This window comes from Triturus cristatus, chromosome 12 (assembly GCF_964204655.1).
Source record: "Triturus cristatus chromosome 12, aTriCri1.1, whole genome shotgun sequence".
NCBI classification, from domain to species: Eukaryota; Metazoa; Chordata; class Amphibia; order Caudata; family Salamandridae; genus Triturus; species Triturus cristatus.
In genome coordinates, this window is record NC_140595.1 from 225,228,399 (window position 1) to 225,254,953 (window position 26,555).

The following is a 26,555-nucleotide window of genomic DNA, read 5'->3' on the forward strand; positions in this document are numbered from 1 at the left end:
GGCGGCCATCTTAGGGACAGTCCGTCCTCCCACTGGGGAGTGACGACCTTAGAGATCCTGTTTGTTGCCAGTCCTCATCTCCCAATAGTCCTACATATAGAATCCCATACATAGAGTCCAAAAGGGGCTACATTCATACATCAAACACACAAGTAGTGTTCCACTATGGGAACACACACCAATTTTCTCTTGTCAAGAGCAGCAGCAAGTGTGCCTTCCCAATTAGGCATAGGAATTATACCCCTATATATAATAAAGGTTCAGGGGAAGGGAGTTTTGCCACAAGAAAAAATATTTACCATGCATGCTGACTTTACCACTGCCAGTAAAAAGTTGCATAAAAAAATCTTCAGCAAATAATACTAGACAGAGAAAGTCACTGTACTGTAAGACTATATGAGAAAAACAAACGCTAGTAGAGACAACTGCTAGAAGATATTTAGCTGGATAGATATTGCATCTCTCATTGATGTGTCATCAAATGTTGCCGCTGCCTTTGGAACTGGCAATGCACTCATCCTGAAGCCACTAACATGGGGACTGGCACCAGTGGTTCTTCTGCAAGTCCTCTGCGAATCCTCTGTGAGAGTTCCCCTCATTAATTGGTCACTTCAAGTTCAGGGCAAAACTCTGAATCCACTTGAGACTAATGTTCTACTGCAGTTGAAAATGAAAGCTATCTACTAGTGGTCCTTTGGTCACTCTTACCTCAGTTAGGTGCTCCTTACTACAATCAATGCCAGTGGTGAATTACATTGTTGTGCCTCCCATTCTTGTCCACAAAAGGACCAGGCTTTGTTGTTCATGTTTTCTTAATTTTTCATCATGTCTTTCTTTTCTCTCAACTGTCATTATTTTTTTTTTAGGTCGAAGCCTACCAGACAGCACAGCTGTCTGGTTAGCTAATGACTTGTGGGCAGTGTGAAAGCTTTCCTGGGAATGCATTCCATCCATAGATGACATTTGGCTTTGTGGTTTGTATCTCACATTTGACTCTTTTTTATTTGTTGGCTTTATTTGTTTTAGGTTGTCCAGTTTTGGGTTTGACTGCCCAGTGGAGCATTTCTTGTTCACTGTATCCTTCCGAATGCTCATTTTCTGTAAATAGGCCTTTACATCTTGTTCTTATCTTGTCACATTTCCTATGCATTCAAATACAGATGTCAAAGGCCAGGCTTTGTCTTCCGAGAGAGCTTGGTGTTTACTTTTCTTTCTATAACTTCAAAGTGAAAGAATTTATGTGACAATCTTGCTGTGAAACGAATTGGCATTTTGTAGCACACAACAGAAATGAACTGTGCTGATATTTCAGAAGGTACCAGAATTAGGAAGGTACAAATTAAGTTTATTTTTTTGTAATTCTGAACTGTGGTGGAAACAAATATTTGAATACAATCAAAACACATCAATACACAATAATAGGCATTTCAATTGAAAATGTGTTTCTGTAATAGCATGCACTGCCACATCATGCATTCGCCACACTACGCAACTCCACTCTACACCCCTGCACTCTATAACACTGTACTCCACTCTACGCCACACAACTCCACTCTACGACATGCCACTCCACTCCATGTCACTCTATTCTACGCTCCTCTGCGCCCCTCTACTTCGCTCCACATTACCCCAATCTACCCACTCCACTCCAATCCACCCCACTCCAATCTACCCCAAACTAACCCACTCCACTTAAGTTCAATCTAGCCCAGTCTAACCTATGCCAATCAATCTCACCCCACTGTACCCTAATCTACTCCACTCCTCTCCAGTCCACCCCACTCTACTCCAATCTAGCCCACTCCACTCAATCTACCTCACTACAATCTACCTCACTCCATTCTAACCCAATCTACTCCACTCCAATATATCTACCCCACTCCAATCAGCCCCACTCCACCAGAATGCATCCCACGACACCCCAATCAATCTACCCCACTCCACTCCTCCACTCAGACTCCACTCCAATCTACCCTACTATAAAATTTACCCCATTCCACACCAATCTACACCACTCAAATCTACCACAATGTACCAGTCATCTACCACAATCTACCCCACTACACTCTAATGTACCCTACCCTACGCCAATCTACCCCACTGCAATCCACCCAATCTACTCCACTCTAAGCCCACCCCACCCCACCGCACCCCACTCCACTGTACCCAACTCCACCCACTCCACTCTAACCCAATATACCCTGCTCCAATCTACCCCAATCCACCCCAATCCAATCTATCCCACTACAATCTTCCCCACCCCGCTTTACCCCATTCAACTTTAATATACCCCACTCCAATCTACTCCACTCTGCTCCACAACAGTCTACCCCAATCTAGCCCACTACGCTTTACCCAAATCTACCCCACTCCACCCTACCCCACCCCACTAACTTTTAGCCATGTTGTACAGCATGGCTAAAACACATTGCCAAAGCCAATAGCTCTCGCAGAGGCAAGACCCCATTGGCTTTGTCAATGCTTTCTTACATATTTGCTAGGCAAAGGCTCACCTTCTTTTTTTCTAGCATATTTTTTATTCCGAGAAGCCTCCATGCATTTAATAATCTAATGAGAAATATTGGCATTTGAAGGTTAATCAGACGAGGAACCCGGATTCCTTCATAATTTCCACCATAGAGAGGTTTCCCAGAGTCAAAGGGGCCTCTGGCCCTTGTGCCAAAACTATAAAGCATCAAGTCCTTGTAGTGCGAGACTCTGTATCCATGGGTGAATGCTTCTATGGTCATATGCCAGTCCCCAAGTCCTAAAATTAAAAAAGAATCTATATCTCCATGTCAGAAGACATTAAATAAGCAGCCAAGAGTTTTAAATGCTTCTTCTCCCGGGACCAATGGCAGGAGCCACCCACTCACTTGAATAGAAGACTCAACATCCACAAGTAGGTATACGGAGCTGTTCAGTTTGTATGCTTTAATACTAGCACGATAAGTACACATATGGTACTGGACATTCATGAGCATTCACTTTTGGGACACCACATATTTTCTTCTTCAAATATCAGCATTTATAGCAAAGAGGACCTTAAATAAACATGTGTGATATCATTTTATATAAGAGTGAAGTTGAGAAACATGATAGGAACAGAAAAGGTAATGAAAGCTGATTTACAGGGACTATAAATACAAATGTGTGTTATGCTCAACTTTATAAAGGATGATTGTGTGGAGGTCAAACAGCAGAGATGAGTATTAGATAGATGTCACTGGTAAATAAAGGATAAGCCTGATAGGAGCTGTCAGACAAACATTACAAAGGCACTACTTCTACAGCAGACTCATCTTCAACAGTGGTGCTAGACCCATAAAGTAGAGCAGCAAGGAGCCTGCAATATCATTTAGGGTGTCATATATTGCAAGTCTCGTGGACCACCAGCCCATCCAGCCAGAGAAGAACCTGGCCTTCGTCTTCCAACAGAGGTCCACCCACCTCACTTGTGCGGGATCTCTGTGGGGAAAGTTCATCTATACATGGCTTTCATCACACTTAGAAGTTAGGTGGGCCGCCCCTTTTTTTTAACCATGCTCCGTATTGTTTTTTCCGCTTCAGCAATAAACTAAAAGCATTTGAGTACATTTGGCAGGTTTCACACCTATGCCAACCGAAGAAACGCGTGCGAGACAGAAGAAATGCCTTTAGGTAGCTATTTGGATGTGTGAATAGATTCTCACATGTTTTTTCTTGAAAAGCCTTATTGATGTTGCTGTGCTAGTACAGTATTAGGTGGTTTGTGAGCTCAAGATCCTTTGCTGCATTGCTTTAGTTTTCTTTATTTGAACAGCCTATCTCTGGGTTTCTACATTCCATTCACATTGTCTGCCCATTTGTCTGGCTTGGCCTCCAAGTTCCAGGAATGCACCAGAGAGACAGAGGTTTTCAGGGGTAAAGTTCCAGTATCCATGTATCAGAATTGTGAGATGCCCAATTTACGACAGCCCTTAATAAAAAGTCATTGGTTATGGATTCAATCATGTAAGGGCAGTCGCTTTTGTCACTCTTGATCATAGAGGACTTTTCCTGGGTTCATTAGATTTTTGGGATCCAGAGTCGACTTGAGCCTTCTCATTATCTCCACGCCAATCTCCCCAACTTCTTCCTCCAGCAACTTCCGCTTCCCCAATCCAATACCATGCTCCCCTGTACATGTGCCATTCATTGCCAGGGCCCGCCTGAAAAGAGAAAATGTACATTCTTTATAAATATTTGTCCAGCTACCAATCAGGAGCATGGTGTCATACTTGAATATTGTGTACGGATTAAAAAAGCAGACTATTAACAGGCTAGCCCTACACGCAGAACTACTGCGGATAGAGAAGTACTCCTAACACCATGGCCAATATTGCAACCAAAATGCTTGAGAAGAAAAGATTCCATTAAAAAAAACACTGTGGGAATAGTGACTTTAATACTATACTCAAATAAGGAGTCTTCTCATATTCAAAAGAAGGAGTGTCGCCTATCACACCGCGCAGGGCCGCGGAGCCAGTACTACTTATGCAGATTCAGCACCTGATCCCTACTGTAATGCTGAGGGAGGCATTTCATTGGAAATAGGTCACGTTGAAAAGGGTCCTCAACAAATGACACTAAGTTTACACATACCATCGCATGCAGGACTGCCCGGCGAGAGAGAAGCGGTGCACAGCTTGCGGGTGGATGAACCACTTTGCAGCAGTATGCAGGTCATCAAAGTCCCGGAAAGAAGCAGCACAGACAGTGGCTGAAGCACAAGACAGTGAAGACATGAACGATGACACAGGAGATACCCGGTCCATTATGTATTCGATTACACAAAGTACCCCGAGATTGAAATCGTGGGAAGTCAGACAGCCATGGATGTGATTACCAAAATGGAGAAAACCATTGCAACTCACGGAATCTTCGAGGTGGTGAGAACGGATAACGGTCCACCTTTCCAAGGGCAAGAATTTGTAGACTATCTCAAGGCCTGGGGCATTCAACACCGAAAAGTGACCCCGCGCTGGCCCCAAGCAAACGGGGAAGTAGAGAGATTCATGCGCACTCCCAACAAGGTGATACGCATTGCGCATGCTGACGGAGCGCCCCTAGAGAGAGCCGTCTACAGTTTCCAGAGAGAATACCGTTTGACGCCCCATCTCACGACCGAGGCAGTCCCGGGACCAGCAAGCATGGGCCGAGTGGTGCGAGACACCATCCCTCATCACCCAAACTGGACCCCATCTCAGATCGACACCGCAAAAGTCCTAGTCAACAGGAAAAGTACCAATGACCAAGCCAGCGTCGACCGACGAGCAAAAGCGTCTACCATTCATGTAAGGGACAGGGTCTATGTCAAAGACAGGTACCCATGAAGCAAATTCCGGCTTCCCTTTGAACGACAGCCATGGACAGTGATCCGCCGAACCGGCACGATTATAACAGCCCAGAGAGGGACCGAAGAACTCACACGCAAATTATCTTTCTTCAAAAAGGTACATGCCGCAACTCCTGACCAGCCGATATCGGACAGTACGGATGCAAGACCAAGTCAACGGTCTGTGGAAGAAGAGGTGGATGGTGGCCAGGGGATTATCCCAATGGAAGATCCGTATGGATCTGACCAAGGCAGCCTATCGCTGTTCAGAATTCCTGACAGAGGACTGTCAGGTTCCCCAGTGAGATCTCCCGAGGGCTGGGTATCGCAGGAAGTTGCCCCATCCCTACCATCCTCACGGGGAGAACATTCCAGATATGGCCTGAGGAGCAATCCGGCTCCCTCCTCCCGCCTAGCAGGGTTCATGGTGTGATGAACCAAGGACTCGCAGCGGACAGTGACTGGTAACAGATCTATACGTTTAATGTTTTGTTTATTGTTTAATAAAGGTTGGAAGGAATGTAATGTCCTCCGGCGGGGTAGCGTTGCAGTCTCACGTTAGCGCTGGCGCATGTCGTCACGCGCTAAGTATAAATAAAGGGGCGTGGCTCGGCTCCAGTAGTCGGGACCACGTGATTAACTAAGCACGCTGTGTCCAGAGTTCATTGCGCCGCTGCACGCTAATTATTCACGCGCGCACAGCCAACTTCACAGAGGAGAGATGCTGGTGCTGAGCTGAAACATGTTAATCAAGGACAGGTCCAGCAAATGTCACTGAGACCAGCATCAATGATATGTAAGATCGAAAGAGAAAGGAGGCTACTGTACCCTACTGTCTCACAGTGCCACTGCCACCCGCTGACAGGAGAAAGAGCCCGAATGCATAGCGTACAGCGCGGACAATGCTTCACGATGAACAAACCTGCTCCATCCACTCACCTAGCTACCAGAAGTGTTTCACTTCATTTACATTTAACTTCTATTGTATTTTATGATAAGCATTACGAAAGTACAAGTTATAAATAGCCCTTTAATGTACAATGCCCGACTCTATAATTCACAACTCGTCAAAGCGTGAAAGCATCCCAACCATAAAAGACGCACTGGGCATTTATGAAGGTGCCGTGCCCGAATCAATACTTGACCCTTCAAGTAACACTGCAAATATGCATCCCCTACCCAATCTGATGTCCTCCAGTTCACACTACTCTATGAAAGACTCCTATGTATGTAGCATGTGTGTATGTGGCATGTGCAGTGCGAACTTAGCCAGCAGGCGGTGGAAGGCTTGAGGTGTGATTTGTGGGTTCCCAGCCCCACGGCCCATTCCCCTTCTAAACAGGGTATGAACGCATCACGCTGCCACTCCCCGGGCCTTAGACCCAGAAAAGGTATTCAGCAACGAAAGGGCTCTTGGGAGGAGTAAGAGGGAGATGTGGTAAAGAGGGGTTAATTGGAGCAAGGGGAGAGAGATGGTGGGACTACAAATGTGGGAAAGATGAGCCATGCCAGCGAGCCCAAAGGGTGTGAGGGGGGGGGGCAAGGTGTAAATGGACAGGTGTTAGCCTCACTATAGACCCTCGTGCATTCTCCTTTTGTGCCAACTCTCTGTCCACTCCAAAACAACACATAAATGTGTCTCATCTGCTATTTGTCACATGCAGTCACTTTCTGTGGCAGGGACAGGTGAGAGCCCTGAGTGTGGGTCATCCTCATATTGGCTCCCGCTCAGGGGAACCAAGATTTAGCACTGTGCTTTCTGGTGTCTTCCTCCACCAAACCTTCCCTCTTGAGCCTCAGTTAGGCTGGGACTTCCACTGACCCAATGGGAGTCGCAGGGTGAGATCCTTCTGCTCTACCAGAAAGGCTTGCTCAACTATACAGGCAAAATGGCCCTCCCATTCAACTGGGGTGTCAAAGCAGTAGTGTTTTGTGAACGTGTGCACCTATGTCCACGTCGTAGCCTGGCAGGTGCCCAGAACTAGCACCCGCTTTTCAAAAGCTATTATGGAAGCCTTGACCCTGGGGAATGGGACCACAGGCCTCCAGGGAGTTGCTTCTAAGCACAACAGATTTTGATGCACAGAACTATCCATTTTGACAAGGTCCTTTTTGTGCACCATTTTCCACCTCAAAAAATCTACAAAGAGCTGGTCATCTACACAATAATCCTCTGTGTAAAAGCTGAACACCCTTTTAGCGATGATCTAATAGAGCCTCTCCTCTTCCTTTGAAGTGTGAGGTGGAAAGAAAACCGCTAGCAGAGTGAGACCGGTGAACATGGAAAGGTGTCACAACTTCTGGTAAGGGGGTTCCACCAAGAGGCCTGCAGCTCACTCATACAGCCCACAGAGGTGATGTCAGTTAAGAAGACTGAGCGTCAGTAGTCTTGATGAGAACCTGTGCATAGGCTCAAAAAGAGTGCAGCATGATGAACAGCTTGGGGGAAAACATGTGGGTCAGACTTTTGCTAAAACACATCACAATTGGTGATTCAAATAGAAATGGTTGATCAAGTAAACACAGAGAGGTTAAAGAGTCAACATTTAACCTTTAACTGTGTCCACTGTAAGGCCTTACTTGCCAATGATGAAACATACACCACATCCAAAAATTTGGCCTGCAGAGAGTCGATATGATGAGCACCACACCAAGCAAATAACTTCTTGCAGCACCTAGAGTAAATAGACTCTGTCAAAGGGCATCAGACTGCAAGGATAACACTGACTACTGAGTCAGCAGATTAAATGCATTCAACTGTTGCTGCTCAATCTCCACGCATGAAGGTGTAGGTTGAAAAGACTCTGGTGCAGAGGCCCCCCCACCCGTTGCTCAGACAAATGGTCCTCCCTAAGTGGTAGCTGGATCGGAGCAAAACGTTCCTGGCCAAATGAAACGCCCAAAAGTTGAAGTGGAGCTGACACTCTACTGGGGACCAGCTGCCTCTAATTTCCACCTCTTCCACATGAGCCCCAGCCCTAAGATCAACCCCCGTGGACAGCCAACCCTTTTGCTGCGTAATTTGCCCGTGGCCTTTGTCCATGCTCGTGCTTGCAGACAAGCCCTGTACCCAACACCCCAGAGCCACAACCCACCCTTTTTTAAAAACCTTTTGTTGAGCCACAGATCCACTGCGATTCTCCAGGGGGCCACTTTGGGACTCACGGTTGAACCCCCCCCCCCGCATGCCCTGGGGAATCAGGGTTGAAGAATACAAGTGTACAGACCTAGAATTGTTCAGCACAATAGTATCCAAACCTTTCTTTTCAGTAGGGGAAGAACATGATTTCTTTTTTTTTACTGACGCAGATCAGTTTTCTGTTAAATTGAGATGATGAGGAAATGACAAATGGGAACCGGTAGTACGAATTGCTCAAGAATCCGTGGTGGGGTGGGTCAGGAGCCGACATGGTCATTTTTGGGAGGATGAAATAGCTTCTATTCCCTGGAGTAGTGAACGGTTCATTGTTTTCTGCATTACCATAACAAATACTACTCTTGCACATTATAAAAACACAATACAATAAATATACCAAACTACAATGCATTTACATTGCATAGGAAAGCTACTGCTCAATATAGCCAGTTGCTCCCAGAAGTAAACAGACAAACTTTTCAGTGTAATTATCAATACGCCTTCGTCCAATGCAGCGGACCTTGCAGTCCACATACGAGTATAAGCAAATATGGTCGGCAAATGTGGTCAGGACAACTACCAATGCGCACAAATTTTCTTTTTGGTAGAGGCGCATTATTTGTAGACTTCTTTTTTCGAGTCAACTGAATTTTAAAGCCCAAAACACAGTCTAAGTCATGGGTACGCGCAAACATTTCCCCGGGGGCCGCAAAGTGCTGTCTGTGCCATACCCGAGGGCCGCACCAATGCGGGGAATGTGAGGGTCGGTTGATAAAATGTGGACTGGGGGGAGGACACGAAGCAGATGCATGGTGTGGACAACAAACCAAGCCTTCACGTGACTTCTGTTTGGCACCAATGCTCTATTCTCATGCACCAAGAACTAAAGTCAAAGCATTAAATTCTAATGTAAAACGTGAGAGGAAAAGCGATACTCATCCAGTAGCTAGATTGCAAAATGTGAAACCACAAAACCTGGCATCAGTCCTGGCTTACCCACTTGACGAAATGGTGTGATCCTAGGCAATTGGTTAATTTCACTTTGCCTCCTATTTCTTCATTACCACATATGAGAGTCCCTTAAAATATGAGTTCAGGATGTGTGCTGTACAAAACGTTCTCTTGTGTTTTATTTAAAAAACTATAATGTTCCAATTCTATAACAACCAAGGCTACACACAAGGTGCATCTGACAAATCACTAATGGCAATGTTTTTAGAATAGGGGAGGCATGAATGTTTCCAAGATCATGTTTGAAAACTATCACTGCTAATAAATGCCTCTCAATGCACTGATATCATCTCTTCTATCAAGGTCAAACGCTCATGCATGTCATTAAAATACACCTTTTAAGTTTGCATAGTTTATCATGTCTTTACATGTTGAGTGCAAGATATCTTTAAAACGAAAAGTGTTCCTTAAAGATAGGTTTTCTAGGACACTTTCTTTTCTCATTTACTATTACTTTAGTTGACGTGAAATAAGGTATGCACACTTGTCTCACAGAATTCTGAATGTTCCTGCTCGGTCTAGTGAACAGCAGCCCAGTGCTGCTGTTCACCAGGGGGGCCGCAATTAAAGGTCAGGCGTGCTGTATATGTGGCCCCCGGGCCATACTTTGAGATTCCTTGGTATAAGCAATAGCTGAATGTCTCCGTCTTTTCTACGCTTGCTTTTTCTACTTTCTGTTAACTATTTGCCTGCGTAAAGCAGATACTTTCAGGGGTGACTCCTATGTTGGAACGGAGGAGCGTCGCCCCACTTAAATGCTCCCAAGCCCCGAGCTGAGAAATAAAATGGTTATTCCTCATTACCATTTTATTTTTCATCCTGACATCCTCCCGTCCTGAACGAGCATCTGGAAGGGGTGGGGGGAGGGGCAGGGCAGCTGCTGAATTACAGCAGCAGGGACTGGAAGGAGGGTGGTTTGCATGTGCACTTTTCAAACTGTGCATGTCTTTTTGGCCAGCCATCTTGGGACAGCCAGCTAGATATGCACACTTTGAAACCTCTAACCCAGCTGTCCCAGCTGGCTTAAGACAGCTGGGTTAGAGCAACTGCAGGCCTCCATAGCGCTGTGGAGCGCCGAGACAGGTCGTTCCCTCCAATCAGGGTGCTGCTCTCATGCTGGTGAGAGCAGTGCCCTGTTTGGTCGAGGGAGTTTCCTGGTGGCCGCGCTGCAACGCGATGAGGTTTGGAGCAGGCGGTCCAGTTGCCAGGTAAGTGTTTCTTTTAATATATTTTCACATTTATATTTGCGCGAGCCTGTTTATTTTTATATCTTTTTATTTTATTTGAGCGCATGTGCACCCGCTCGACTCCCTTACCGTTGATACCAGCTGCCACTGCTAAAGATTACCCAGCATGGCAATTTGGCTGAGATGGAGGCTGCCTAGCTTCCACGGGGCAACTGTTGCCTTATATTTTATTGATAAAAAAAGTGCTAAGAGCTTCGCCGAGTGACCAATGGGTATTCTCTGATGTTTTCTCCAATGAGGCTCCATGCTCGATTCAGTGGTTTGTTTTACCACAGGGCAGAGAGAATGTTAACACTGGGTTGGATGTGGAGAATCACAGATGCAGTCAAGATGAATTCCACTGACCCTCTGAAGTTGGCGAGGGCAGTACCTAGGGGAGCAATTTGCCCAGCTAGCAGTTTTAAGTGGATGTTACAGGAACGTTTCATGATAGGTTATGCTCTCTGCGTAAAGGTGTACATTTTCCTGTAGTGGGCTAGAATGTGGCAGGACTTTAAAAAGCACAAGCATGTCACCCCTACTCTTGAGTCTATCAACCGGCATCTAATACAGCAAAGGATCAACTTGAAGGCACAATGTACAATGCACAGGTACTTTTGGAAAAAGGTCTACTTTATCTGGAAACTTCATCCTTTTACTACCTACCCAAAAGGAACCAGAGGTCCAGGAATGCTTATGAATAACAAGCATTGGAAATGCAATAGGTCTCGCATTTGTTTGAGTTAGAGGTATTGGCATTGAAAATGGCAATATCTTTTACCTATGTGTTATGGAGTGTATGTATGGGATGTGTGGTGGAATTATGTGGGTTAGATTAGATTAGTTAGCTGTGTAATTGTGTGGCGTAGAATTTCGTGGTGTGGAGTGGATTTGTGGAGTGGAATTATGCGGCATGGTGTGCTGAGGAATTATGTGTATTTTAATGATGTAATGTTGAGCGTACTAAAATTATGAGGAGTGGGATGGTGTGTTGTGGAGTGTAATTATGTGGAATGTCTCTTACCTATCTGTTGTGAAGTGGAATGGATTTATGTGGTGTGTAGTGGTATTATGTGGGTTGGATTGGAATTGTTAGTTATGGTATGTGTGGCATGGAATTGTGTTATGTGGAGTGGATTTGTATAGTGGAATTATGTGGCATGGTGTGCAGTGGTATTATATGGATAGTAATTATGCATTTTTGATGTATTGGAAATATATGGAGTGGGATTGTGTGTCATGGAGTTTAATTATGTGGAATGGTATTTTGTATTGTGGAGTGTTATGTAGTGGAGTTTAATTACATGGTGTGCTGTTGAATTTTGCAGTATGAAATTGAATAATGTGTTGTGAATGGGATATATGGGGTGAACAGTGAAATTGTGTTGTGGAGTGGAATAATGTGGTTTGGTGTTGAATTATGTGGTGTGGAATGGATTTTTGTGGAGTGGAATAGTGTGGCATGCAACAGTGTGGCGTTGAGTGAAATTATGTTGAGTGGAATTATGTGGCATGGTGTGGGATGTATTTATGTGGATTGTCGTTATGCAGCTTAAAGTGGATTTATGTAGGGTGTACTTATGTGGTATTGAGTAGCATGTATTTAGGTGGAGTTTAATTATGTGGTGTTGAGTGAAATTATGTGGAGTGTAAATGTGTTGTGTGGTGTGGAATCATGTGGTGCTGAATTGTGTGTTGAATTAAGTGGAGTTGAAGGCGTGTTGTCTATCCACAGCAGTGCCGGGAAGCATCCTTCAAGAAGGTGAAACAATGTTTCTTTTTCTGTCCTCTTACAACCCTGAAACTGGTTAAAACAGTGTTAATTGGCATGCAGCAGTTGTTTCTGCCTCTGCTGCAAGGTCGTTGGGAGTCTTGAGATGACTCTAGCTTCAGGCCGTTGGATTTATGACTGCTTTGAAGTTTCAACCTGGGCTCTGCTGGGGGAGGCGGGCATGGTGATTAAAGGTAGCTTGAGGTCACTCCTTTGGGGTTGTGTTGAATGAGGCATGCCTTCTCTCAGTATGCTCTAATGGAAAAGTTAAATGTGCTTGCCCTTCTTTATTTATGCAGGGCTTAACCCTTACGGTGCTCATGACGGAATGGTTCTGTCATGAGCACCAGTGCTCGTGTGCTCATGACGGAACCATTCCGTCATGTGCACAAGCGCACTGAATCCCTCTGCTGTAAACAGCAGAGGGATTTCCTTTTGTTTTGGCCTCGGAAGGTGGGGAAGAGCTTTCCCAACCTCCGAGGCATTTTTCTTTTTTTAAATGTTATAATGATCACGTGCATGGTGCACTGACATCATTACATTGAAATTGAAACTGAAACAAAGTTTCAGTTTCACTATTTCGGTGCTTGTGGTGCAATCTCAGCCCCATCAGCACCGAAACACACGGGGGAGGTATCATTGGAAAGGGGAGAATCTTCCCTTTCCAATGGTACCCCTCCCTAGTGGGTCCCTGCTTGGGGATTGCCCCAGGGGGACGATCCCTAAGAAGGGATTCACCCACTAGGCACCAGGGAGAGGGGAAATGGCCCCTTGGGCAAGGGCCCTTTCCCCCCATAAATAAATGGGCATATTCAGTCTTTCTAGACACCAGGGATTATTGTTTTTATAGTTCAGGGGTGGGGGCTGCCCAGAATGGGCAGGCCAATGCCCCCTCCCTATCGCCCCCAAAATGCCAAAGTATTTATGCCCCCCTCTAGGAGGCAGATGGGGGAATAGACCCTAATCTACTCCCCCGGGGCAAGGGGGGGGGGGGAACCCACTAGGCACCAGGAATTAGTTTTTTTTATAAGTAGTGGTGGGGGCTGCCCAGAAAGGGCATACCAATGCCTCAACTCTCAAAATATTGCCCCAGTCTTTCTGCCTCCCGGGGGTGGGGGGCAGAAAGCCCGCTAGGGACCAGGGATTATTTTTTTCAACGTGCAGGGGTGGAGGGCTTCCTAGAATGTACATTCCAATGTCTCCCCCCAAAAAAATGCCACAGTCTTTCTGCCACCCCAGGAGGCAGTTGGGGGCAATAGACCCTGATCAGGTCCCACTAGGCACCAGGGATTATTATTTTTTTTTTAAACATAGTGGTGGAGGCCGCCCAGAATGGGCATGCCAATGCCCCCCCGCCCCAAAAAAAAGTAGCTACATTTTCTCTGCCTCCCCCTGGGAGGCAGATGGGGCAACAGCCCCTGATCTGCCCCCGGGGGGCAGACAGCCCACTAGGCACCAGATATTATGCTTTTGTTTTATACGTAGAGGTGATAGCTTCCCAGAATGTTCATGCCAATGCCCAAACCCTCCAACAAAATGGCCACAGTCATACCGGGGCAATAGCCCCTGATCGGTTCCCCCGCCGCCGCCCCCACCCCCCTTCCCGAGTGTCAGATACCCGAATAGGCACTTACCTTTTCTTTTCTGCCAGCACCTAGGGAAACCTAGCAAACCTATACATTTTTTAAAACTAGACACCCAGGGGAATCCAGGATGGGGTGACTTGTGTGTCCATCACCAGGTTCTGTTACACAGAATCTCTTGCAAACCTCAAACTTTAAATAATTACACTATTGCCTGGAAGTTAACTGCACTCGTGACTTCCTGTTTAGTCGTAAAATATAGCAATATTTGGTATTTAGTGGAGTTATTACAACTTTTGGCCCCTGTGCCATTGCACCTGCTGCGCCATTTAAATCAAGCACCTTTCAACTGCAAGGTAACTGCAATTGTGTCTGCCCGTATAGTAGTAAAATATAGCAATATTAGGTATTTAGAGGAGTTCTGGCAACTTTTGGCCCCGTGCCACGGTACCTTCTGCACCATTCAAATAATGACCCTGTCGTCTGCAAGGTAACTGCCTGTTTAGTATAAAATAAAGCAATTCTAGGTGTTTAGTGGGGTGCCTAGAGCTTTTGGGTCTGGTGCCACTGCACCTGCTGCGCCATTGAAATCATGACCATGTTGTCTACAAGGTAACTGCACTTGTGACTGCCTTATTAGTTTTAAATGTTAGCAATAATCTGGGTTTAGTGGGGTTCCGATAGCTTTTGGCCCTGGTGCCACTGCATCTGCAGTACCATTCAAATCAAGTCCCTTCTAACTGCAAAGTAAACGCAATTGTGACTCCCTGTTTAGTAGTCAATAATAGCAATGTTATGTGTTTAGAGGAGTTCTGAAAACATTTGGGCCTGGTGCTACTGCACCTGCTGCACCATTCAAATCATGACCCTGTTGTCTGCAAGGCTAACTGCACTTGTGGCTGACTGTTTAGTAGTAAAATATAGCATAGCTCTAGTATATTAATTTTATTTTTAACGTGCAATGTTTATTACAATATTTAGAATTTGATCACAATGACCAAATATATTAAGTGGGAAAAAATAATCTGATAATGGCAACAAAGTGCAAAGAAAAGTACTGAGGCATGAATAGGAAATGCCACTAAATGTTCGAAGGCTAAAGCATCTGATATTACACTACTAAGTAATAAAAAGCAAGCATTCCAGCATACTGATAGAAGCTGTCTGCCTTGTCCATGGGAAGAGATATTATCATGATTGTGAATGGGGCTTCAACAGTGTGAACAAGTTTAGTAGAAATATCGTAAATACGTGCAGGGGAAGAGATCTTATTTGGATGGTAAGTGGGGCTTAAACAGTGTGAACAGCTGTAGTAGAAGTATCGCAAATGCGTGCAGCCAGGGGAAGTTAATAAAAAATCAAGTTCCACACAAAAGTGAATGAATACAGTAATTCTGCTATGGGAACTGATAAGAGCCCCCCATTTAAGATATATTAAATACAAGAAATTTGACAAGCACGAGCAAGCGCTGTGCAGGAAAACTGAAACAGAGAGACTTGTAGTATGGACAATTGGATTGAAAGAGAACATTTAATTCTGTTCAAATAATACATGGAATAGGAAGCTTACACACTATGGGCAAGCTGTACGCAGCATTTTACTGGTTGCAAACAGCCTACTAGGCCGTTTGCAACCGATAAAATGCATTTTGTCACGTACAAAAGGCAGAATGCGACCCAGTAACTTGTTACCGAATCGCATTTTGCTTTCGCGATTCGGTATTAGGAAGGGGTGTGTTTAGGGCATACCTCCCTAATACCAAATAGCACTGTTATTTTTTTAATGTTTTGCAACCGGAATACAGTCGCAAAACATTAATAATTTACCGACTCTGTAGAGGAGGCAGTAACCCATTTGCAAACGGAAGGGGTCCCCACGGACCACCGCCTACTCTTAAAAAATTAAAAGAAAACGTTTTCTTTTTTATTGTAATGCAGCCCGTTTACCTTTAAGTAAAATAAGCTGCATTACAAAAAATATATTGCTTTATTTAATAAGCAATCACAGACATGGTGGTGCTGACCTCAGCATTCCACCGTCCATGTGATTATAGCCATTCCCAATGGGTCGCAAATTTTGATGAGGCAGATCCATTTGCGACCCATTGGGAATCGCAAACAGTGTCTGAGACACTGTTGTACATAGCTGTTTGCGATTTCCTAATTGCGAATCGGAAAAATTTGCCTTAGTAAATCGCAAACTGACTTTTTTGTACATCTGGCCCTATGTGCCTTATTTAGAGTTTGGCGGATGGGGTACACCGTCACGAACCTGGCAGAAGTCCCGTCCACTGTATTACAAGTTCATTTTAGGCTATGGCATTTGTAATAAGATGTTTTGAAATAGCCCGTCCGCGGAACTCTAAACCTCGCCCTAAATCTCCACTCTGCTGCTGAAGGAGCAGTTTAGAAATAAGACCAACCCCTGCATTCCTACTGAAGCTTATTAACCAGTCGTCTGCTTTTACAGGCAAAACTCTTTTCACATTGTTCAGCTGTTCTTACCTGGCTAGACGGTCTGTGAATAATTTCACCCTTTGAACTTCATCTGGGTCATCAGGGTTCAGCACCATGATACAGTGGAAATTTCCATCTCCAACATGGCCAGCTATGGGACCTATGGGGGAAAAGTTAAAAATAAAAATCAATGAGAAAATATGGGCAAGCACTCCTTTACTTAGTAATATGAAGGCTCAATAAAAAGGTAATAAACAATAATTACTGAACCCACAACAAAATAAATAACACAAGCCCTATCCATCATGGACTTAATAATGAGTGCCTTGTAAAATTCCAACACTTGTGTAAACACTTTTTGCTAGGGTGTTGTCATTAGGAGAATATCAGAAAAACCAGCTTCAGTCGGATTTTTCATCCAATAAGTTGTGGTAGGACAAACATGGCAACATTTACTACGTGAAAAAGGCACAGTAAATAACGGAACATTGGTGAAGTAGGCACATGCTATGCCCGATTTTGAGGACTAAACCTGTATTTCATCTGATAAATATCAAACCACAGGGTATATCTATTTATTAGATGTGGTAACTTATGAAGCAATTATGAAGAATTTGCAACTGAGGATCTAGTATTGATTGTCTCATAATACCAATTCATCTTAAAGAATCAAGGCTTCTCTAGGAACCAAGCATTATGACCACTCTAAGAACGAAGATCATAAAAAGTTCCAGGCACTCATGAAACACTAACAAACTAACGTCCTGATTTTGAGGGTGGCCAGTCGGACCGCCTCCCGCTTTTGCAGCAGTCAGGAGACTGGGCGACAAGCAGGCAGCGGTCCGACTGCCGCATTTCGATGTGACCATCATGTTGGCAGTCGGAAAGTGCTCTGCATCACAGTGGCTTGTGCTGCGGCCAAGGAAAAGGGCCAAAGCACTAGCCGCCATGATACTGAGCACCTCCTGCACGTCATATGGACCATGTGTTATGCAACATGTTGTGCATGACACACGTTGCATGGAGGTGAGTGGGGGCACTACATGTGCCCCCAGGGCCACTTTGCAGTGGCCCACGACGGACGGGGGCCCTGTTTGGGGCCCCCAATATTCCTTTCTGACAGCCTTTACATGGCAGTGTTCCTGCCATGAACAGGTTGTCGGAATGGGATATCCAAATCCCGATGGCTGTGCCTGGCTCAGCACCACTGCCATTCAGGGTCGTGACTCCGACTGCCGTCCCGTCGGGATCTCGGACAGAGGCAGTGGTCTTGACTCTGACCGCTGTTATCCGAACGCCAGCATTGGAATGTGGCAGTCGGACCGAAGGGCTGTCGCAATTGGACCACCACCGATGGCCTGTCGGTGGCGGTCCTAGAGCTACCATAATGAGGCCCTAAGTTTTGAGCAAAGTAAGCTATATGCATCTCTAAACTGAACCAAACTATCTCGAAGTACCAATGCTGCTCAAACACTGAGCTTCTTTTTATATATAAGCACTGATCTATCTCAAAGTACTGAGCCACCTCTATGGACTGAAGCTACTTATGCAATAATTAAACTATAACGCTAGCTTGTAAAATATTCTTCCTTTCAAATAATTTCTGCAGAATCCATCATTAATAATGTAGGGTTGTCAGTCATTACTTCAGGTAAATTTCATAATTATTATTCTTAATATTATATATCTGTGTGTGTGTATGTATATATATATATATATATATATATATATCCAAACGAAAAAAGCACCCAACGCTTGAAAGCGCCACACATCGTCGTGTAATCTCCTTTTATTTCACAGGGTAACAGCGCGATCATCTCACTTGTCACAGCACGATAACACCAAGTTCCATACGCGTTTCGGGCATACAAGTGCCCTTGTTCACCGGCTTGGTTTTCATGGAGAGAAGGCAGCAATAGTTCATCTCACACCTGTGATCAGTTTATAAAGTCCGCCCTCATGGGCGTGTGCAGCAGTGCATTGTGGTTATTACAGTTTTCATATCAAATATTTCCTCTGTGGATGCTGCAATTTTCTCCGTAATACTAATTTCAATTACCACAGTGGGTTGCTGTTGTTTTGAAAGGCAATCGCTCTGCTTAGTTTTCCTCAAACAAAGCGGAACACGACGTTATAACTGCGCCCTGTTAATCATGGCGCTGGACCTGCCTCGTCTGCAGTGGGGCGCTTCCGTTTGGATATGTAGCGGCCTACCCAGGTCGCGGAAGCGCCCCACTGCAGACGAGGCAGGTCCAGCGCCATGATTAACAGGGCGCAGTTGGAACGTCGTGTTCCGCTTTGTTTGAGGAAAACTAAGCAGAGTGATTGCCTTTCAAAACAACAGCAACCCACTGTGGTAATTGAAATTAGTATTACGGAGAAAATTGCAGCATCCACAGAGGAAATATTTGATATGAAAACTGCAATAACCACAATGCACTGCTGCACACGCCCATGAGGGCGGACTTTATAAACTAATCACAGGTGTGAGATGAACTATTGCTGCCTCTCTCCATGAAAACCACGCCGGTGAACAAGGGCACTTGCATGCCCGAAACGCGTATGGAACTTGGTGTTATCGTGCTGTGATAAGTGAGATGATCGCGCTGTTACCCTGCAAAATAAAAGGAGATTACACGACGATGTGTGGCGCTTTCAAGCGTTGGGTGCTTTTTTCGTTTGGATATATATATATATATATATATATATATATATATATATATATATACACATATATATTTAAGCGTAGGTATAATTCATTTTTAATACATGTATTCACTGAAAAAGTTTAATGTGACGTTATAGTTAGGAACTGAAATAATATCTTCAAGTCAAGTCAATCATATTTATTCGGTTTATAAAACACATAAACCATAAAAGAACTTACAATAAAATATAATTACTTACATTATTAAATATATATATAAAATCCATAAAATCTACATAGCTACAGCCAAAAATGGTCAAAAGGTATGTACTATAATTCATAATTTATACATTCCAAATGAGTTAAGGATTTTCTTATAGGCACATTCTATAGGACAAAAGTTACAACTACATTACAGATCATATATAGGATATAGGGCCAAATGTAAGACTATTTGCTTTTGCGACTTGCAAATTGCCGAAAATTGCGAGTCGCAATTTGCGAGCCGCAAGAGCATATGTACAACAGTCAGAGACACTGTAAGCGATTCCTAATGTGGTCGCAAAATGCGAGGCTCATTAACATTAATGAGCCACTCGCAATTTGCGACCCCATTGGGAATGGCCGGCCCTCCCAGGGATGGTGGCCTGCTGGGCTCAGCAGACCTCCATGTCCAGGACTGCTTTTCAATAAAGCAGTATTTTTGGGGGTTTTTTTTGCAGCCCATTTTCCTTAAAGGAAAATGGGACACATTTAAAAAAATCCATGGGACCACTGCCTGCCCTTAAAAAATATTTTCACATACATTTTCAAAGGGGAAGGGGTCCCCTGGGAACGTCTTCTCGTTCAGAAATGCTTTACCACCTACTTGAAGTAGGTGGTAAATTGCGACCGCAATTGCAGTTGCAAAACAGTCATACATAGGGCTCAGACTCGCTATTAGAAAGGGACGCCCGTGAAACGCCTCTTCCTAATAGCGAGTCGCAAATCCTAATTAGCGAGTCGCAAATAAATTGCGAATCGCTAATTAGGGTTTGTACATGGCCCTTAGGTATTTTTGCATGCGCAAACGGGTCACAAACCCGTTCGCACATGCAAAAATACTTTGTACATCTGGCCCTTAGTCAGCACCCAGAGAAGGGAGGGTCTGCTTTGCAATGTTCAAGAGCAGAGGGGATAACTCAATAACAGTCAAAATATCACAGTCAATAAAACTGTAGGACCAGGCAGTGTCAAGAAACAGGAGGGTAGAGTCAGGACTGCAAAGTTTAAAACACTGAAGCCGCTGGTGAGAGTAGTCATAAGTGTGACTGAGGTAAGAAGGGTATCTCAGTATCTAGGAAGACATTTGTTCATGAGGAGTACCTTGACTTCTTTCTTGAAGGAAATAGTTGTGGGATTCATTCTGACTTCAGGGGGCAAGGTGTTCCAAATATTCGGGGAATCCCAGGGAAAGATCAGTTGTACCTTTTTTCTTGTAGAATCTCTGTTGTTTCAGAAGAAAGGTGGTGGAGCTTCAAACTTATTTGGATATTTCTGAAAGTCTTTTATTTATTAATATGCTGATGGGTATGGTTTAGTTATTCAGTTATTCTATTCAGTGAGTTAGAGATGATGTTAGTGAGGTGCTCGAGTGGGAGCTCGGTACGTAAACCAACCGTTTTTTTGGTGTCAGCTGTGACTGTGAAGATGACTGTGTGCGTTGTTGCAATTTTGCTCAGACACTCTTCTTTCATGTCTGTTTTCTTTTTAGGAGGAGAGTAGGTGTGTTTGTCCCTTGCTTCCTTCGTCCGCTTGGTTGGGCTCAGTCGAGTACGAGCTTGGTGAGGAAACATTGTTCCTCTTCAATTGGTGTAATGACTGTGAAATCTGCTTCCTTTTATTGGGATTTTGGGATTTAATGATATGCTATTCCTTGAACTCAGGTCATATTGAGACTGCTCGCCTTTTGTTTCTTTCTTAGTTAAGAGATGTGTAAAAAAGAAGTCACAGACAGAAGTGGCCCAAGGGAATTCCGTTTGGCTGAATCTAGGATGATTGTTGAGGAGATGACCCCTTAATTCTCTGTAGTGGAGAGTGAAGTGATTCATACGGTGGTTAATCCTGTTCAGGGATTGGACCCCTGCAATAATGCGGAGGAGGTGGTGCCTTCCAATAATAAAGCAGTTATGAGATCCATGGCAATTCAATCAGCTTCTCGGATAGGGTAACAGCTCTTTTGATTCGATGTCCTAGAAAGGAGGTGCACTTTACTGAAGGTCTGGCAGAGATCCGAATTGGGAAGAAGTGTGCATCCAAAAGGAAATATATTGCTGAGAAGCCTCTGTCACTCATGAGGGAAAGGGATTGTCCATTTCTAAAAGGAGAATGATAGCATTTGTTGACGATTCTTTTCTAAGAGACTCCATAAACTGACTCTAAATTCTCCTTCTGGACAACACATTGATGCAGACATCACTGGTGGCAATCAGGGTTTTAAGGATGCTGTGAGATTGACTGTCCTGCATAACCCTATTTTGGACTCTTTGGGGCATATTATTTTGACCCTAATGTAATTAAAAATCTAAGATTAGAGGAGTGGACTCCTTCACACTTCACTTCTTAGTTTATGGGTCAAAGGGTGAGGACTCCCTTTAGATACATCTAACAAGAACAAACTTTCTAAGGACCATTCTTCCACCTAGGTTGGTGGATATGTTTACTTTTGGTCCTCCCATTCAGCCAGTCAGGTTTCTTATGTAAGAATGGTAAGGACCCAGAGAAAGTGATATTATAAAGTGTAAGTGTAATATGTTACTTGATATGCAAGGCCTATTGACTCAGTTCTTGGAGTTGATGGAAGAAACTTCCAGTCAGTTTATTATTCTACCTATCCTAAAAGCTTGGAGTCAAGGTGCCATTTGTGAGAAATCTGCCTCAGACAGGCTCAGATGGGCCCGTCCTGGACTGGGAGAGCGCCCGCCCCATGCAATGGAGAAGCATGTGCCAATTTATAGCACCTCCCCTTCCAATACCCCTCTGGATTCTGGTCTTTAAAGGGCAGGTGATGGGCAAAGTCCAGCAGCATGTCCCCAATATAATAACTTACTTTACATTTAAAAATAAAATAATTCACTGGAAAAAACTAAGATTAAAGGGACATTATATGTAGGTGGAAATGTCAGCTAAAACATATCGTTTCAAACAAAAAAAATACAAATTCACGAGTTATGGTTATCTCAAGTAACTATGACTCGGGCCCCTGCCATGTTCGGTCAATGACGTCATTTCAGATGTTGCAGTGATGTTATCAATGATATCATAGAGCATGACATGAGTGATGTAATGTGTGTGGTAATGAGCAGTGCATGGTGAGGAAGCGAGTTCTAGTTACTTAAGGGCACAAGTTATAGTTGCTTTAGATAACTATAACTGGTAAAATGTCCATCACTATGCAACCCCCGCACGCATGGCCTCTGCGGCGTGGGGTTGGACGCAAGGCCTAACCTTCGCCAAACCCTTCAGGGGCTCTCAACCGCCCGCATCGCACAGCCGAAGGCAAGCAGCCAGCATCCATCCTGGGTGTCAGCGGGAGCTGGCCACTGCTTTTTTTACCATGTGTGCCACCCGGGGCGCCCAAAACAATTTCTATGTTGGGGACTAGGGGGAAAGCTCATGCACCTCATGGCCCCAGCCTACCCTACAGTCAGCACCCTGTCTGGGTGAGACAGGAGTTAGCTCTGTTACTTTGCTTCCATATGGCTGGAGCAGCTGTTTTTCTCTACTCAAGTCAGGCAGAAGCAAAGCTATGTTTTCTCCCACAAAGAGCGGAGGCAGGGAACTACATTTATATTCCCTGCTCTTGCACTCTCCCCGGCAGAGAACAAGACAGTGCACCAGGGAATGGGGTCCCTGGGACACTGTCCCTCTTCAGACCTCAGGGATGGAGTACCTGGGGCCATTCTATGGCTCGAGGAGCGGGGCCTGATGCCCCCTCCCAATAAAAATACCATCCCCGGGTGATGGGGACCCCGTTGCCTTACAAAGGCTTAGTTAATTAAATACTTATAAAGCGCAAACAGCTACCCACTCAGGATTTCCTGGTGCTTTAAGCAACAGAAGAGTATCTCCCAGCTCAGATAGATTCAGAACAGCCAAGTTTTTAGTTGTCTGTGGAAGGAGAGCAATGAAGTGCAGAATCTCAGATGTTCTGGCAGAGCGTTCCAGAGCTTAGGGCCCAGGCACGTGAGGAAACGACCTCCCATGTGGGTAAGTTTGCTCTTAAAGCATTTGATGTGGTTAGGGGAGGTTCCAGCCCTGGTTTTAAAGACGTAGCACAAGGCCTTAAATTGGACAATTTTTTTTGCATCTAGCCAATGGAGCTCACAATGAAGAAAAGTGGCCGAGGTATGTTTTGGCAGTCTGTAGATAGGCCTAGCGGCTGCATTTTGCACAACCTGCAGGCGTCTCATGGAGGCTTTATCAACCCCCACTTAAAGGATGTTACCATGATCCAGGCGGGACAAAATAAGACCCTGAATGATGGTTCTTTGGACAGGTACGGGAAGAAGCCAAATACATTTCCGTAACCACTTTAACGGTGCGAAATACGTCCCAGAAACCCTTGCCACCTGCAGCCTCATGGAGAGCTTAGAGCCTACCAAGAAGCCTAAGTTGTTAACTTTGAGGCCAGAAATAGGAGCATCCTCCAGAGCAGAAGGCATATGCTGTTGCCCCAGAGACACGGGTTTTTCCCTAAGATCAACACCTCTGTTTTTTCACCATTAAGTTTCAGTGAATTGTTACTCATCCATGAGGCTACCGAGCCAGGCAGGAATTCAAAGACGTGGAGCTGTGGTCCTGAGCAGATGATAAAGAGAAGATGATTTGGGCATCATCAGCATAAGAGCATAGAGTAAGACCACAGCTTTCTACCAGGTCAGCTAGAGGGCGCACATAGATTTTGAAAAGTACCGGACTCGAGGCCAACCCCTGAGGAACCTCAGAAGTTAAACCATAACCTATGGATGAGAAACTGCCTGAAGAAACCTGAAAGGTGCAGCCCTGTAGAGAAGATGAAAACCAAGATAGTGCTGGTCCCAGGATTCCTTGATGAGCTAATTTCTCCGCGAATATGTCGTGGGACATAGTATCGAAGGCAGTGTTGAGATCAAGTAAAATCATCGCTGCTGTCTCGCCTTCATCTAGGAGCTGTCTAAGATGTTCTATACCTCCCAGGATGGAGGACTCTGTACTGTGCCCCATTCTAAACCTTGACTGGGAGTCATGTAAGTAATTCTGAGACTCTAGCAAAGCAAAATGTTGGGTACAGACATGCTGTTCAAGAATTTTTGACTATATGGGGAGGCTTGGGGAGGGGGCCTGCATGCTCTCTCACCAAAAACATTACTTCGATTACAGTGGATGAGGTTCCTGGGGCCTTACAGAAGATCAGAGAGGAGGCACATTCCCCACAACCCTTAAAAACGAATCAGCTCAAGGGTATGGATCCCCTTTGGGCCTTAAAATAGCTCTGGAATATGGACTTCATGCGCCCTCCCCAGAAATAATAGTTGCAACCCCCCCCCCCCCCCCAGCACTGCCCCAACCTTGGTGGAGGGTGGCTAATATTTGAAAAGGGCAGATGCCCGTCGTTTTATTTTTTTAAAACAGAACTGCGGATCATACAGTCAAAAATATATATATTTTTGGCCCCTCTGGGATCCCCCTCACCAGGCCTAGGATGGCAGTGTAACTCTGCCCTGCCCACTATATCATTTTCACATTATTTTTCCTGGACTGAAAACTGTGTGACTGAGTCCTAAAATGGCTGCTGAAACATCTTTGTTCATGTTGTAGCAGCCAATCAGATCTTTTGGTCTGCTGGATCAGCGGAGGATTTCACCTACCTATATATGCAAACATTTTAAGCCTTAATTTCTCAAAAACTACTGAATGGATTTACACCAAAACACAAAAAGCACATGTTCTGGATCAAGATCTAGTTTTCTACCAAATTTGGTGTAATTCTGTTCAAGTGCATTTGCAGTTTAGCGGCACAATTTTACAATGGAAGATTGTATGAGGGAAACATGTTTTGGGAATCGGCCCCTTTTTTTGGCCCCCTGCTTGACGGTCACCACAAAAACTTTCCAGGAAGGAGCTGAGATGAATGAGACTTGTTTTTTTAAAGCTTTTAAAGATTTGTCAAACAGTGGCGAAATTATTGGCAAACCAAGAAATCGATTTCCTATGGGACCATGGTCCTAACTGAAACAGGCGACTGCCACTGGAGACAGAGATAGCTAGATAGATAGATAGATAGATAGATAGATAGATAGATAGATAGATAGATAGATAGATAGATAGATAGATATACATACCAGGACTCCATTACGTCTCCAACGCTTGCTGGACCAATTCTGCATTTTTATGGCAAATTTAGATCTGACATGATAACAGGCCAAAACACATATTATGGTATATGGATTGCACTGTATAACCATTTCCATATCTGTGTGTTTTATTCGACGATAGGTTAGATGGGGTTCATTTGAACGGGCTAAAGCAGTTGGCTTTGCAAGCAGTATTGTTGGCATTATTAGTTTTGCCTCCAAGCTTGGCATCAAACCTTAAAGAAGGGATTACGGGGTATAACGCCAAATGTCGTTCAATTGTTACTTAAGGTGCTGGTCCCTGGGGCACAAAAGATTACCCTCTTGAACAGAGGATCGAGAACGGGCTCACAAGAAAATTGCTGGCCGTGCCACTCATTTTTGTCATGCAGAATTGGGGCTTGAATATATCAGTGACTCAACTGAGCTCCAGCCTATTTCACTGTGGGTGAAGGTATGGATGAAGAAGGAAACCATATTTAACCAATTGGTTTTATTAGATTGTATTAAACTAGATCAAGCTTTAAAAATTCGGTGCCTGTCATATATTAAAGAAGTTAGTTGTATTTGCAAAACCCGGACTTATTTCACAAAACAGAGAATCTCCCTGCCAGCAGTATAAATTCCCCAAAGGCCTCCTTTATGGCCTATTGTAATGCCAGGAGAACAAATAATGAGTCCAGGAAATATACAGTCTTAAACTACGAACCGATAAGAACCTCAGCAGGTACTGAACCATATCTCACTTGGGTGTCGAATATGCAACTTAGATTGTTATTACCAGGATCCTGTTGCCGGTAAAACACTATCTGTCCTCCTGATACGAAACCGGCAGTAGAGGGATCGCAGTAGGACTACGTTTCCCAGCGAGCAACGCGAGTCACATTTTGCGTGGCTCGGTGGCAGCGCCAGAAACAGGAATAAAGACGCCAGAAAACCAGACCGCGCTGCCGATTATTCGACCCGGATTCACAGAAGTTGGACGTCTCACCGA

General features: G+C 44.6%; 1 protein-coding gene across 1 annotated transcript in view; it reads right to left on the bottom strand.

Moving 5' to 3' along the window:
• Positions 1-1,306: 1,306 nt before the first annotated feature.
• The window catches only part of LDHD (lactate dehydrogenase D), a 521,655-nt gene continuing 496,406 nt past the window's right edge, over positions 1,307-26,555 (bottom strand). The window contains exons 10-11 of the mRNA XM_085638586.1: positions 16,589-16,700; positions 1,307-4,190 (exon numbers count right to left, since the gene is read on the bottom strand). Of these exons, the coding sequence (XP_085494712.1) occupies positions 4,013-4,190; positions 16,589-16,700 (290 nt within the window). The 3' untranslated portion in view covers positions 1,307-4,012. The remainder of the gene's footprint in view (positions 4,191-16,588; positions 16,701-26,555) is intronic.